The sequence below is a fragment of the Phoenix dactylifera genome, chromosome 4, assembly GCF_051530095.1.
Source record: "Phoenix dactylifera cultivar Ajwa chromosome 4, Ajwa_hap1_PhDact_Kaust_v1.1, whole genome shotgun sequence".
Classification (NCBI taxonomy): domain Eukaryota; kingdom Viridiplantae; phylum Streptophyta; class Magnoliopsida; order Arecales; family Arecaceae; genus Phoenix; species Phoenix dactylifera.
In genome coordinates, this window is record NC_143193.1 from 44,389,474 (window position 1) to 44,405,428 (window position 15,955).

The 15,955-nt window shown below is 37.9% G+C and overlaps 1 protein-coding gene across 1 annotated transcript; it reads left to right on the forward strand.

Annotated features, from left to right (window-relative positions):
• The first annotated feature begins 3,892 nt into the window (after positions 1-3,892).
• LOC103719642 (multidrug resistance protein) lies at positions 3,893-14,334 on the forward strand. Its single transcript, XM_008808981.6, has 6 exons — positions 3,893-4,401; positions 6,754-6,891; positions 9,515-9,601; positions 9,729-9,776; positions 13,629-13,771; positions 14,120-14,334. The coding sequence occupies exons 1-6, from the start codon at positions 4,123-4,125 to the stop codon at positions 14,130-14,132; spliced, it is 708 nt and encodes a 235-aa protein (XP_008807203.3). The 5' UTR covers positions 3,893-4,122; the 3' UTR covers positions 14,133-14,334.
• Positions 14,335-15,955: the final 1,621 nt, after the last annotated feature.

The following is a 15,955-nucleotide window of genomic DNA, read 5'->3' on the forward strand; positions in this document are numbered from 1 at the left end:
GTTCTTGTTGGACCGGATCATGTATCCAAGGTGATTATCATTTGAGCTATATATGTGGCCACTTTTGTAGTCTAACCTGAGAGTCGTTTTCAAAACAAAGTTTTTTAAATTAATATGACAATCCGTGTTCGCCCAAGTGGGAGAATGTTAGAATAATTTCAAAATATGAGCTTACACTGATTGCGTATTTTTGTTTTATAAAACGGGTTAGACGTATGGCTCAGAATGGTACTATGGTTAAGCCCAATATGATATGTGATCATTTTCGTTTATGGGCTTTGTGCACCTTGGATGTATAGGATTGAGTCCTATTTAATGTGGTAATTTTGGTATGTAGGCCAGAAAACCCAATTAGGGTTTTGGAGCGTTTAATGGGAAGGCTCCTCTATGTTTCCTATATATAGGCTAGGTCCCCCTCTCCTCTCCATATGGTTGATAGCTTGCCCCATTGACGGCTATCTTTTGTGAGGAGCAAGGAAGGAAGATCCAGCCGCTATTATTCCAGGTGATTAAAGAACGTATTCAATATGTCTTCCGCATGTATATCTCTCAAACTTGAATACAGTAATTATGTGATTCTAAATCTTAGCATGTTATTATTTTTACAATTAACACCGCAAGCAAATGATGTCCACAGTGCTCTCAAACATCCTGGGCTCCTACATTCTATTGAAAGGCCGCATTTGACATTAACATGGAAGAATCTTTCTGCCATACATTGTGCTATTTTCAGACATCATCTATATTAAGTAAGCTGGTTTCACTTGATAATTCATCCACTGCTTGTTTTCTAGATAGCCCACCCTCCTCTTCCTCATGGTCTATGCTATTCTTATGTTATACATTGGCTGCTGGACATACATGAATAAATCTCAAGATAGTGTCTCAAGCTTTATTCAACTATGTCTAATAGGCAGGGACACATACTTGGATGATGTACCCTCAAAGGTGCATTATATCACCCTCTTGTGAATCTTTGATTGCACATGTGAATAATGATAATGGATAATTTATCTGAATTCATTGTGGAATGAAATCATTAAATTGAAAATATGATACACACACATACATGCATATATATCCATTGGAACTACTAATACATGACACAAAAGTAGAGTTGCTATATATACATGTACATGTATATTGGTCTGTAATCAATATTTAATTGTTGGCATATGTATTTCACAATAGCAGTAATTTAGCTTTACTTGAGCAAGTTATATATGTTCGTTAAGAACTTTTAATCTATCTTTTTTGTTGGTGTGTGTGTGGGGAGGGGGGTGGGGGAAGAGAAACCCTCTCTCTTCTCTCTTCACGAATGGGGAAGTCCATCTTCCTTGTCTCCTTTCTCCATTCTCTCTCATCGGTAGCAGGTGGCAGTCGCGGTGGCCCAGCCTCTCACTCGACAAAGGCCATAGGCGGCTGAAACTCCAGCCAAAATTAGTGGTCGACAGTGGAAAAGCTCGATGGAAGAAGATTAAAATAGGGGTGCCCTATTTTGGATGAATTTCGGTAGTTGCCAGCTCAAATCAAAGTGAACGAAGGTCAAAACACCAGAGAAGAAAGGGAAGAAGATGAAGGAATCTTAACTCGGTCCTGCGAGGCGTTCCAACAACTCTTCCTGGCGGAAATTGGAGGAAGAACTTGGAAAGAAGAACTTGAAATTGCGGTGATTTCTTGCCTATTCTTTGATGGATCTCAAAGGAAGAGGATGAGTGGTCTTAAATAGGCGAGATTTGGTCTTTGGATCGCCTTAAAACTTCAGATATTTTGGCGTGACCGTGATCGGGGTGTTTGGAGTCCTCTTTTCCAATCGAATGCTAATGGCCTGGCAAATTTAGGCTGGCCCATTAGCCCCAAAAAGTAGGCTATTGCAACTTTATTACTAGCTTTTAATAGAATATTTTGGCAATCGTAATTTCTCATCTCCTATTATTAAGTAGTTTGATTCATATCATTAGGTCTTGTATACTCTCTTGGGATTACCACAAAGAGCATGTGATTGTGCCATGAACCCAACCAGAGTAGTGGGTTTAGGACGTTATAATAAGTAAAGCAAAGGGCCAACTTGGAATATCCAAGTGCCCAATCTATTCTTCAAACCGTCAATTTCTCCACTTCCATTGCAATTCGGTTTAGTTATTTATATGCTAATAGCTCTCTTTTTTTTTTTTTTTTTTTTGCTAAAGAAAAAGGGGTAGGGGGGAGGAAGGGACAAGTCCACCCCCGCGTAGCAGCCCCACTGGGCCCCCGCCCCACCAGGAGAATGTTCGATGCGGGCAGAAATGACTGTGTGTTGGGCACGCCGACCGGTTTTACTCATACCCTCCCCACCCGTAGGCCCGGCTCAGCTACTCCTCTGAGCTCTGGCTCGAGTCCCACGTGTAAGTACGTCACACCCGGCACCACCCTGGCTACTAGCGTTTCAAGAGCGGTCCTACACCACAAGTCCAAGCAGTGGCCAAAGTAGTGAGCTCCGGTCCACAATTTAATCGTCGCCGCAGCGATTCGAATTTGGAACCTTGTGGTTAGAATTGCTGCCCAGTACCACTAGGCTACCACCTTGTGGCATGCTAATAGCTCTCTTCAGATTGGGCGGTGGTCCACCTACTCTTACTCACCTTCAGAAATTATATCCTATGTTTGGTGTACCAGCTTAGGAACATCGAGCCAATCCATTTCTACCATGTGGCCATTCTGGCCACCTCAGCATGAGGGAAGAAAACCCCTCTCGTGAGCAAATGGAACCCTAGCTACCCCCCTCTTCCAAGAGGATGAAAACACGCCGCCTGCATCCTGATCTTGACCCTACCCTCCCACTCGACTTGATTCATGAGCTTGGCGGTGAGGGAGACGCAACGAGCATCGTCCTTGGTGATGGAGCTAGGCCAAGAGGAGTTGCGGTTGGAGAGGAAACCACGAAGGTCGGTGGGTGAGGAGCTATTTGTTGGAGTTGTGAGAGCTGGCGATATTGGTTTTGGAGGAGGAGGAGGTGGAGGTAAAGGCGAGGAGGAGAGTCCTTACCATTGACAACCCCAACGAGAGGTGGGCTGGAAAGAGTTGCCCCTTGTACAATAGCTGCATCAGTGCGTTGGTGCTTCTTTCTTTTTTATTCCTAACAATAAGGTGGCCATAATGGCTACATAGCAAAAATGGATTGGTCCAATGTACCGTTGAACTAGTACTCCAGATGTAGGATATAATTTCTCTACTCGTCCATCCCAAAATCACACGTTAGGAGAGTGCCAGTCTCAAGTGCAGAGGGCTAAAGCCAGGAGGGCTCTGGGGAGGTCACCAATGGTGACGAGGTGACTTGGGGTGGGAGGCTAGTGGCCGATGGCGAGAGTCTGAAAGGACATGGCTGGTGGAGAAACCACATAAAAGGAAGAATAGGAGGGTGGGGAGGGATAGAAAGGAAGAAAGTAGTGCATAACTAAATGATAAGAACGAGCTGTAGCAGCCTTGCTGTGATTTAAACTTTTCTATCCTAGCTCTCTCTATAGTATTCTTTTAACTTTCTTATCTTATCCTCGAGAGAGTGAGAGTGAGAGGGAGGGATTGAAAAAAAAAAAGTAAAAAAAAAAACTCTTTTAAATTTTTGAAAGTAGAAAAACTTCTTTAAAATTAAATTCTATATTTGAATAAAATTACAAGCATGCTATCGAGTGACCTTTGACAGCTAAAATATTTTTTTCTTACTTTATTATTTATTAGCTGGTTAAAAATTTTTAGGTATCAAATCAGTCCTCAAAATTTACGGTCATGCTCTTTTTTTTTTTTTTTTTTGAGTGAAGCTGTTAAAATCTCTTGCAGCTATGGCACGTGGCAAGAGATAAATGGTCTATCTGTGAGAAACAAAAATATATTTTTTTCATATCCACAAACAAAAAATGTCCACATTTTATTTCCTCGCCCAGGTATAAACACGTCCGTGAGTACTCCCTCGCAGCTGATCTGTAGAGAATCCAAATTTGCTATCGAGGCCCAGCGATTGGATCAGAGAGAGAGAGCTGAAAAAAGATAAACAACAGAGGGCTGAGAGCGTGACCGGTCTCCAGACTGTAAGCTTTATCTTCTCCAACGAGCCGAGCTCTCTCTCCTTGTAGAGAGAGAGAGAGAGAGATGGAAGTGGCCATGTCCGTCCGAGGTCTGGCTCGCCTTCCGCTGTCCAATTCCAAAGTAATAGCCCACGAAAATGGCGTCTTTCTGGGGTCGCCTCTCCCTTTGCGAAATCCTACCAGCCGAAGGCAGTCCGAGAAGAAGCGGCAGCTGATGGTGGTGGAGGCCAAGGGGAAGAAAGGGATGATGGGCCGCCAGTTCCAGCGACCTCCCCCTCCGGCTCTCCCCAAGATCGAGGACGACGGCAACCCCCGATTCGTCATCTTCATCCGAACCACAAACGTCTCTCTCTCAATCCCTTCTCTTTTTCTTCATTCTCTCCTTTTATGGGCCCTTTTTTTTTTTTTTTTTATGATAAATTCACCTTGTTTTGGTCATTAGTTTCTTCTTTGGGGATTTTTCATGCTTAAACAGTCGTTTTGCGGTTCTTGGTGCCATCTTGAATGATTAAAAATGCGTTGTTATTTATGAATTCTTTGTTTCTTTGTGCCGTTATTTACTTATAAAAATTGTACTCATGGTTGTTTGTGATAATTACTTGATATGATTGCGATAGAATGGTTGGTTCAGTTATAGAAGACAGGGAACTAAATGTGGAGAATGTTGTCCCTGTATCTGGGCGAGTTTGTGATGAGTAAATAGAATGCCATTTTCATGATGATAGTTTTGTGGGATATGTGAAATAAGGGTGGTTCTAAAATGGTTTAGTAACTCATAAACATGTCAGTAAAAAAAAAATGATCAGCTGATGCGGAACTTTTCTCTTATTTCTTTGTTGTTCGGTCCATACGATGCCAGTCTGAGGGGAGGATTAAGGGGACTCACTGGTTGAGTATTTGAGTGACATTTTTGAGTGATATTTCTGAACTATGCTAGCGTTTTTGATGGTGAGGCTTTTTTTATGGGTGATGCTTGTTCAAGGTTGTTTGATGACTATGCATCATAAGAGGACCAATGGTTTTGTTATATATACAACTTGGCAGGAAACAGTGGCATTAGTATAAGCGGTTTGTTAATGAAAAGCCACGTTTTCTTGGACTTGATCAGCTAGCTAAGCATTGGAAGTACAGGATACGGACGAGTGAATGAGATGTCGCGTTTGGAGCTACAATAGCAATGGAAGGCCTCAGAGTGTGAGCCTGCTTGCTGCACTCCTCATGTGCCTTCTAAATGGCCTAGGCATTTGAAAAATAATTACACCACTAATGCAGTGTTGGAAGGATCAAAACATGGTAAAGAAGTGACTATAATCACAACCTCAATAATAGTAGTAGCAATAGACTTTGAACAAGAGATTGGTTGTAGACAAAACAGTTGTTATTTATGTGGCTCAAACTTGGCTGCAGGCACATTTACAACCAATGCATTTGTTGGTGATCCTCAAAGTATGGTCACTAATCAAGGTAGGATGGAGTGACATACAAGCCCATCTATATAACATAGTTCCCATCTATATAAAGTTGCTCACAAATATACTTTAGTTTGTAGAACTCCCTGATTGACTGGACATTCTGTTAAGAGGGCTGAAGATTATGCTTGGGGGCACAAAACCACTCCATTTAAATGTCAGAGAGACATGCCTATTGTTAAGAAGTTGGCAATGTGAGGAATGACAGCTGGAAATGGTTTTGTCAGGTGATCTGATCTCATCTTAAGTTGCACAAAGATGAGGCAAAAATGGAGCTCAATGACTTGGAGGTCAAAGATGAGTTGGCAGATGATGTGGGCTGCAACTCAAAGCCATCAAGTCAATCCCACATGATTTGTTTGTGAAATGTGCACAAGCAATGATGGATCATACCAAGGTACGCCATACTGTACCGAAGCGATATGGAGTGTACCGTACTAGTTCGGTAGTAGTATGTGGTACGGAAGGCGTACCAGCACTCAGTATGCCAAACTGGCTCCTATACCAAGCATACCGACATAGGGTGACGCCAGTACAGGACTCGGTACTGAAATGGCGTACTTGGATATACCATACAATTGTCTGCGCCAATGAGATTGAGATTCATGTTCTAAATTAAACATGCCTTCATGATTGTGGTAAGTAACCATGTATGCAAGAAGCTTCTAATTATATAAAAGGGCTAACCTTGGAAAGAATATGCTCAAAGACATCAACTGTTGAAGTGATAGTTCATGAAGGGGTCTCTCATGGAAGGAAAACTCTTAAAAGAAATGATGACATTTTAAAAAAGTGGAAGGCAAGGTTGCAACAAGCACCCCGTACACGATGAAGTTTCAAAGAGAAAACAAAACAGATTGATGACAAAAAGACTAACAAAATGGGCCAAAAATTTAAGAAATCATATCAAAAGTTACAGAATATCCAGATATTTCAAATGAAGGGTTGAATAGTTCTTGAGGAGGAAAATACAAGATTACTTGAGTATTAGTTAGCAGGTTGTAAATTTAGCAATGGATTTTTGTATGTAATATGCATGCATGGTAGAACTTTAATTAGATGCCTTATCCAGTTACTCTTATTGATTCCCTTCCCCCTTTCTACAGTCATTATGCACTTATATGACATTGTAAAATAAAGTCTGAATGTTTTCTATAAATTAACTATAACATCACACAGTTTTGATGTTCTATTATAAATTATGTATGAATTTGGTGATTTTGCAGGTGTATCTTTGGTACCCTCTTAGTCTAATAACAGGTGGCACAACTGCAAAGATTATGGTTGCTGCTAAAGATAACTTTCTTGGAAAATATATCTATAAAGATACTATTGCCAGAAACCTGGCAGCTGTGATTTACAGAGTAATGCTTTCTCTCGGTACTTTTAAAAGGTTTTGGCTTTTTTTGCTCCTCTATGGTTAGAAGCATGCTTTTATTGATTTTAGTCCATTTAATATATCTAGCATCTCTAGGGCTTGCAAAATTTGTTTGTAATTTTGTAGCAACTCCTAATTAGTCTGAGTAGGTTAGCAGGATTTTATTTACTTAAAGGGTAAAAGTTTGTTTTCTGTTGTAAGGACAACTTCTTATATGTTACCTTGAACTTTTTCTTAACATATATTTGTTTTAATGTTGGGATATTGATGTTGATCTTGCATACTTATTTGTTTATGTTTGTTACATCCATATTTGTATGTTTCTTCACATAAAAAAGTTAAACATGTTCTGAAGAAAAATTTATGATGACTAATGCACTGGAATCAAATCAGCAATGCCAAAAATGTTATGCATGGCATAATCTGCAGTAATGCTAGTGCCTTATTGCACAAGTCTCCGATGCAATGCTGCTGCACACTAATGCTAGACATGCCACTATGCCAGTGCAAGCCAAGAACTGGCACAGCAAGGCAAATTGCTTCTTGTGCTAGTGCTAAGCCGATATCTTACCGACATGAAAATATTTTAATCCTTGTTATCACCAATCTCCAGTAATCTTAGGACAAAAAGGAAAAATTAAAGCAATAATATTTAGAAAAAAGTCAAAAAATTTGAACCTTCATGACAACCCTTGTTTTTTTGTGTGGTGATTTATGGAACGAGCAAGGTTTTAATCTACTAGTTTTTTTAATCAAATATGGCAATTGAAACTGGCTATCATGAATATGATTTGTTACAACAGTAACCATCTAAAAGAAAGATTGCATGGTCATCTCATATCAGCATATGGGCATTTTCTTAAATGTCAATGGCATTATTAGAATTCTTGCCAAATCTTTTCTTCATCATTGCTTTGATTATTTTACCTTGCAAGAAGTTTTTATGAAATTTTCACTTCCACCCTTTCAGAAATCTACCTTAGAGTCAAACATAGTATGACTAATTTACTTCAAGAAGTTTATTACCATCAAAGATAAGCTTTTTCCATTTGTCTTAAAGCCAACCTACTCATATGACCTGTACAGCTGTTAGAGTGGGCGGAACTGTTCAGTTCTTAAAGAAGAGGAGAGATGCAGTAATATTCATTAAATGATGAGTGAATCAAACATTGACTGCAATGGATGAGGACTCTTAAAGTAGCCATTTGATCACAAAAGCTTAATCTGACATAGAATAGGTCAACAATGTATATCAGGCTCCACAACCCCTCCTTCTGGATCATGTATATAGAGGATAAAATAGTCAAGAAACAAGTAAAATGAATCAAGGCGACAACCATGTAAATTAGATAAATAGCTGACCTAGAGGGAATTGGATTTATGATCTCCAACAACATAAAATCTGATACTATGTTAACTAACCGCTTGATGCCAAAAGCTTAATTAGGGAATGAGTTCGATGATGTATATCAAAGTCAACACCACTCCTCTCATATGGTGCAGACAACAAATGTGGAGGGATAAACAAATCAAGACAACAACTCAAGCAATTTAAGGTGACAACTGGGCTATGTTACATGAACTTAGGTTTGTGTGCTGGGTGCAGGTGTGCATCAAAGTATTGGATCCTTTCAATGTCTAAGAATTTCTTTTACTGATCTGTGTCCATGTATCATGACAATTTCCATGCTTAAGTACCAGTTGCAGGTAGTTCGGGCTAAATTGAAGGGTCTGGGTAACGTAGCAACCAGGTTAATTAAATAAATAATTGCTCGATACAATCACAAATTATCTGAATGCGCAGAAAATCCTCACCTGTGCTGTCTTTTTTCCAATTAGGTTTTGTTTCTAGTTTTAGTGGGGAATGGAGGGAGATTTGATTGTTGTCCAAGCACAGAACAGCTAGTGCTTTGAACAATGAATTACTATCATTATCCAAGAGTGCTATGGATGATGATATTGTTGCAAGGTTCACAACATGAGTGGAAAGTCTTGAAGTTATTTGTGACCCTTCTGTCTGAAGTACTTTTTCTTACCTGGACAACACAAACATAATTTTGTAGCTATTCTGAATGCTGTGAGAGTTGCAAATCTGATTCCCATGATATTATTATGTATTTTTCTTCTTGAATTTAACGCTTCAATGATCTGTCTTACTTTTCTCCTGAAAAAATGTATAAGTACAAATATTGACCTATCTCAGTGGATCCTTATTTGTATTTATAAAGGTAAAGCTATCTTACTAGTTAAGCAACTGGTATTTTACATACAAAGATAGTGAGGACTAAAATACTCTGTCGTCTGATAAATAGGACTGGAGAAGATGTACGTACGGTAAAAAATTATCTGATACGGTGATGCTATATTGAAAATTTGGTGTGCCATGATTCATACATGATGATCAGAATGCCATGTCTCGTGAAATTATGCTATGATTATCCGCAAGAAAGACTGTTATAGAAAAAGAATTTCTTTTGCCGTTATTATTTATTATCCCATCTGGATGTGGAATGTTTCATTATTTTGTGCAGTAATTTGTAGAATTATTTTGTGTGCAGCCTCTTTTTTTCAAGTGCAACTAACTTTATCATCCATTGCAAATAAAACAGGATGAGAAGGAGATACAAAAGACAGCATTCAAGCAATATCGTGTGTTGCGCTCTGCTACTGCATTTAGATATGGCTACAAACTTGTTGTAATGTCTCCTTATTCCGACTAGATGAAATTTTGGTGTTGGTGGCCTCAGAGTGAACAGGACATTGTTACCCTTACTTTTACTATTACTATTCTACATTCTTCAGCTTATTTCTTGTCACATGCAGGAAAATAACAATTTGAGAGCTGCCCTTTCTACGAATGATGTTATTGAAGTATGTTTGTCATTTTTATTTTGTCTTAGTTCCTGCACTTTTTTATAAGAATTGTATATATATATATATATATATATATATATATATATATATATATATATATATATATATTTATATTTATATTAACTATATGCATTACAAATTTACTTTTGGTCTGTATGATAATCTGTGAACTGCAAATCCAATTTGCTCTCCCCTCCACAGAGAGTAAATGATGGAGCAAGTGTTCCTTCTATTCTCTATCAGGGCTAAGCTGGGTACACATTTATAAAGGTTATGATAAACAGATGGTGAGCATGCCATCCAAAGGGAATAATCCATAATTACAAAATACAATATATAGGTACATCTTACACTGTTACTCAAGCTCAAGGTCAGTCCTACATGTTGAGTCTGGAAAGTTGGGAAGAATGCTGAGCTTTGAACTTTAGTAAGAAGATCAACAGATTGAACCGCAGATGGAATATAGTGAAGAGGTGCTCGGTAAGCTGATGATGTTGAGCAAAGAAAGCATCTATTCAAAAGTGCTTGGTCACTCATGCTTAGTAGGATTGGAGGCAATTTGAAGAGCAATTATATGCTTAAGACACAGAGCTACAATTCTATTAAGAAGCTCAAATAAAGCTGAAACTAAGGTGAAAATAGAATTGTAAAAGTTTAATCTAGCGGCCTAAACCTAGCTCCTTAGAATCAAGGGATGAGAGCAGGAGCAAAATTTCATGTGAAAACTGATATGTTTTATGTTGCTCATGGCCAATGTTACTTGGACATGTGACATGGGTGTCAAGTGCCCAAGTGTTAAAAAGAATCAGACACAGGAATCTTCTAAAAATCAGACATGAGGATATGTCTGCATCTTATATACATATATCTTTATATGTATTGATGTATCATGTAGGCATATAATGAATAAAGAACCAGGTCCATGTTCCTTAAGTTCCAAAAATTTGATAGAATCGTTGGTAAGTATTATCTTAGAAATAAAAACTTTCTTTTTGAAGTGCCACAAGTGGACATATAATGATGATGGCTAAGGAGTGTCATGAAGTGTCCCAAGTGTCCGAGTGTCAGACATGTCAAAACACCCAACGTTTGAAGCGTCCAGATAACACTACTCATGTCTCAAAGTGGCATAAGGAGTAGAAATTAAAGTACAAGAGGTATATGGTTCTTGAAGGCATACTTTCAGTAATTCCTACTGCAATGTTCTGGTAAGGATGTCATGAAGATTAGTACATATGCCAATGATTCCCAAAGCCACTCAACGGAAATGCAAGCACATGCTATCAGTAATGAAGTAAGATGATATTTCTGAATTGTTTGTTTGTCATCATGTGTAGAAAGGTTTCTTTGGATTGGATAGTGCTTTCATGATGAATTAACTGAACATTTTATTAGTCTAGTCTTCTACCAAGGTAACAAAAAATATCCTCTTATTCTTGAAGTAGAAGACATGTGAGATTCAACATGTCAGACTGTATGAGCATTGGCTGAACTCAAGTGAAAAGTGGGATGGTTTGGACTATTTGATGGTCAAGAATTTGAAGAAAGAAAAACTTGTACATTTAAGGATAATGTCACCTTAATATACTTGTCAAATAGGGAGTTTGGTTGCTTATACATATTGATTCTTTAAACACTCCCCTACCTGCCAGTTGGATGTTTTTTGCTTTTATCATACTTGAATATGATACTAAATTGTCATACGATGCGTTCAGCTTTTGCCATATCAGTTTACCATCTGTTCTAAAAGATCCTTTTCCCTCATCACAACTCTACATATTGCATTGTAAATATTGCATCATGCAACTACAATTTCAAAGATTTAAAATGGTCTCATCAAGTTTGATGACAATATCAACTAGAACATTTGAGGTCATTGAGAGAGGGAAGAAAAAAGGTAAGAATTACTCCTTGGATCGGTATAGGAAAAGTGAGATATGGTAGCAAGAACAAAGGAGCAGCCAATGAAGCTTCGCAAATACAAAGAGGATGAATCTTGAAAGGTGGATGAACCTAGAAAAAATTGGTGGCTATTGCCTTGCATAGAAAAGGAGAAAGAAAAAGAGCCTGTTCTTTCATTCAATCATTTACAAGCAAGGAGAATCTGGAAACTCTGGGTGATTTAGCTCAAATAGGTTTGTTAGCTAGTTTTGACCTTTTAATGAGCTCAATTCGCTAGCATAAAATGATATATTTGACATAATTATTGTATTGGTAGGGATGCTAATGAGTGGTGAACGTATGCATAAATTGGCTCTGGCTCTTTACTTTTGGAGCTAGGTCAGCCTTGGTTGGTCAAATTGTATAAGCATAAATTGTATATGCATACGTTGGCCCCAGACGAGGCTTTATTAGATATATGTATAAGCATTATGGTTTGTCAAATTGCCCCGATCTATCTAGACTAGTGTGTACCTTATCGTCCTAGAATGGTTCCTAGGTTTGATTTGGTACATGAACCAAATCGGTCTATACCGGTCTGAATTGAGTAGAATTGCCCTACACTGCTAGGTACCAACACATACTGCTAGTTTTGGGCGGTACTATGGCTGGTGGTGAGAAAAGTGTTGGAAGCCGACATCCTTGCAAGGTGTATATTGTATTGTGTCAACCAAATCGTACCGAACTACTAATATACAAATAAGATTTCTGGTACTGGTTTTCCGAACCTTGATGAGCACAATGTCAATATTACGAAAATAAAACAATATTAAAGTTTTTAAATTCTGAAGTAAATCTATCATTTTAATTTATAAGCTTTTTGAGTATTTTTTTTACTATGATAAAACAGGCTTACTAATGTATGTAGCTTACTAATAGACATTCAACAAATATATGCTACTTAGCAATATGAGACACTATCGGGGACCCTATGTAGTTCACTTGTGCTAATCTATTAATGGAGCCATATTTGATCTCAATTAACAAGCCTTGCTAATTCAGCTGTTCAACGCCCCTAACTATGCATGAAGTATCCCTTCAAGTGGATATCTGGACACAGAATTCCAGCAGCAAAGTGGCCAAGACATAATTTGACAGTAGTCAGGAAAGTTATTTCTACCAGTAACCCAGCCTTTAAGTAACGATCAGTGAACAATGGGAAGCCCTGGTCGTTGAAGCCTGCCAACACTGCTAAAATTGGCTGTGCTACATCAGCCTAACAAGGCCTCTTTAATGACACCAATAAAGGCAATTGTGCAGGAGAATTCATGATTTGGGACAGTGAAATATTCGGGTAGTGGTACCATATTAAAGAAACAAAATGGAAGAAATGAATGCTCCGTTAATTTAGGACTATACCAAGATACATAAGGTATGATACTGTAAGTAGTAAGGAATAATATGTGAAAGTATAGAATTAGTCAGGCAGTGTATTTGGTTGCTTGATATAACCATCAATTCCTAAATGTATTTGTATTCGTATTGTTTGGGGATGTAGTTAAAGTACAATCATGTGGAGTATCTTCAGCTGTAAACTCACGACTGCCTTCTTTTTTCCATTGGACGAGTTTAGGCATAAAAAATTTGCCTTTTAGGAACACTCTTGAAAATTTATATGCAACCACTTTTTTCATTATTTACTGAAAAATGCAGAATTTAGCTCTGTGACAATGAAATTTAAGTTACATGCCGCATGTGCTGAATTGTAGTTTACCATTCTCTGAATATTTGTTCTAATAGAGTCAACATGTGGGTGCATTGATTGTGTGACTACACAGTTTGCTTATACATCAATTTTTCTTGGATTAAATTTGTATTTTCAATTTAATTTGCATTTTATGCTTTTCATTTCCCCAGATATTATTAAGATATGTAGGACGATTTCCAATAAAGCTATTTCCTTTTCAGCTTCCAACACAGGAAGAGCTTAAAACTGTTCTTGATAAGGTGAAGGACTTTTTTGGCGATGCTGCCAGTGGTGCCAAAGAATCATTTGGGAAGCTTACTACATTGAATTCACTGACAAATGAAGAAAAGGAGTCGAGATCTGAGTGAGTTTCAGTGCAAATTGAAAGAAATGCTCTCTTTTTTCTTGAAAAGACAAGCAAATTAGTTTGATTACTTTTTTTCTGTTGGAAAACCTAGTAACTGCCAGCATATAGTGCATGGTACTCTTGCCTATGGGTAGACTGCTACCATGCTGAGAATTGAGAAACCATAGTATTCTTACAATATTTTTTTACTACATTTAGCATTGTAAAAATGCTGATCATAAGCTCTTTCCAGTATGATCCTTTTGTAACCATGAGCAGTTTCATCCATCAGGCTTGCCATTTGCTTGGAGCATTAGAAGTATGTATAGAATGATCAGTAACATTCTTACTTTTGTGCTGTTGCAGGGTAAAGAGCTGATGTTATGGTCTTCTCAGTAGCAGGAATGCAGGAGAACCAAGGTCTCTGATTAAGTAGCTGTTTTAGATTTGTTAAGACTTACAAAATTGTCTGTATAGTACTTGCAGTAAGGAGGGGGGGGGGGGGGGGGGGGGGGACCGGAGAACTGTGTAAGCTTTTGTCTATTTCTTGATCTTCAAATGGAATTTGCAGATCTTTTCCATCTTTTGCTTTCTCATCAGAATGTTTATGGTGTGGCTTGTGTGGTTATGCTGCTAGAGAATTCAAAAAAATCTAGGTCTGATGGAAGTATAGCTGAGGAGTCATATGTTGATTCGTTGTATCATTTCTATTGAGCAGTTTGCTTGTATTTGTGACAAACACTGAATACCATAATATGATGGCTTGGGAATTACTGCCTTTCCTAGAAACTGAAAAAAAAAAACCCCTAGAGGACTATAATAGGAGTAGGAGCATTACGGCAAGCAAAATATATTGGAGAGTAGAATGGAGTCTTCATTATTCTTCAATTTCATGTCAACTATTCTATTTTTTCAAGCAGAAAAACTTTCTGAACATATGGTGGTTATTAATTGCCACTTATCTTCAAACCTGCAACATCTTAATTGGAGAGATGGATGCCAATCAGCTGACCTACCAGTTGGTGGTCTTTAAGGTAGAAAAATAAGTTTGTACTTTCTGTTGAAAGGAATCTTTTCATTCATAGCCGCAATAAGATGACTTAGATAGGGAAAATGGAGTAAAGTCTTTGAAACAATCATCTTTGCTAGCCGATAAGCTCAATAACCTTGAGTGCCAGGTATGCTCTTAAAATAAGGTGAGATTACTAACATTACAATCATTGTAGTCGGGGCTCATCCAATATAGAAAATCTGTCACTTCTAGTGGCACTTTTAGGTTAAGGTCCAATGGAAATCTTAGCAGTTTTAAAGGTTTAACTATATTTGAGTAGATATTTTATTGAGATTAGCTATTCAATTCATGCAACATGGCTATGATCTAAGTATATTTTGATAAACATGGCTTTGTTATAGACTTATAGTGCATACTTTAATAAATATAACTATGTTAAAATGGTGAAATCCAGTTGAGCAATGCATTGAGGTTCCTGGGTAAGGAAATTGATTAGGAGGCCGGGCAAGCAGCAGTTCTTTGGTTTGTGTGACTTTTTAGATAGTTGAATTATTTCTTTGGAAGGTTTATTAACTATTCTTAAAGCTTTACAAACTAATTAATACCCAGATTCTAATAAGCTGATATTTGCAATGACTGAACCAGACTTTGCAAGAAAGCAGGCAAAGTAAACCTGTCAGACTTCGCTTTTACAGAGACACAATAGCTGTGGAGGCTGTTCTGGTGGAGAGGCTTTCTTTGTTCTAAGACATAGCTGAATGAACTACATTGTAGGTTTTCTTCAAGTCTTCTCGCCGATGACAAGATTATATCCGGCGAAGCAAATTTTGCACAATAAAAGGAAAAGAATAAAACCAGTGATGTAAATTGTATTATTGATCATATGCATGAACATGCAAATATCCAGGGAACAATTTGCTTTCAAGTTAGAGGGTTGCAAAATTGCGATCTGGGCAAAAGCAGAGAAGACTGTTGTCCACCTCTCATCAGATGTAAGTTGCATGTATTATAACTGAGATAAGTTTTTTTTATTTTAAGGGAAACAGGAAGTAAATCAAAATTAAGAACATAAAAAGAATCATCATACAAAAGATCCTCTGAATTGCACCATAAAATATACTTTGAACTTCTATCCTTGAACACCCCTGTTTTGGTGCTAGAGTACCTGCTGGTCCTCTTTTATCAATTCG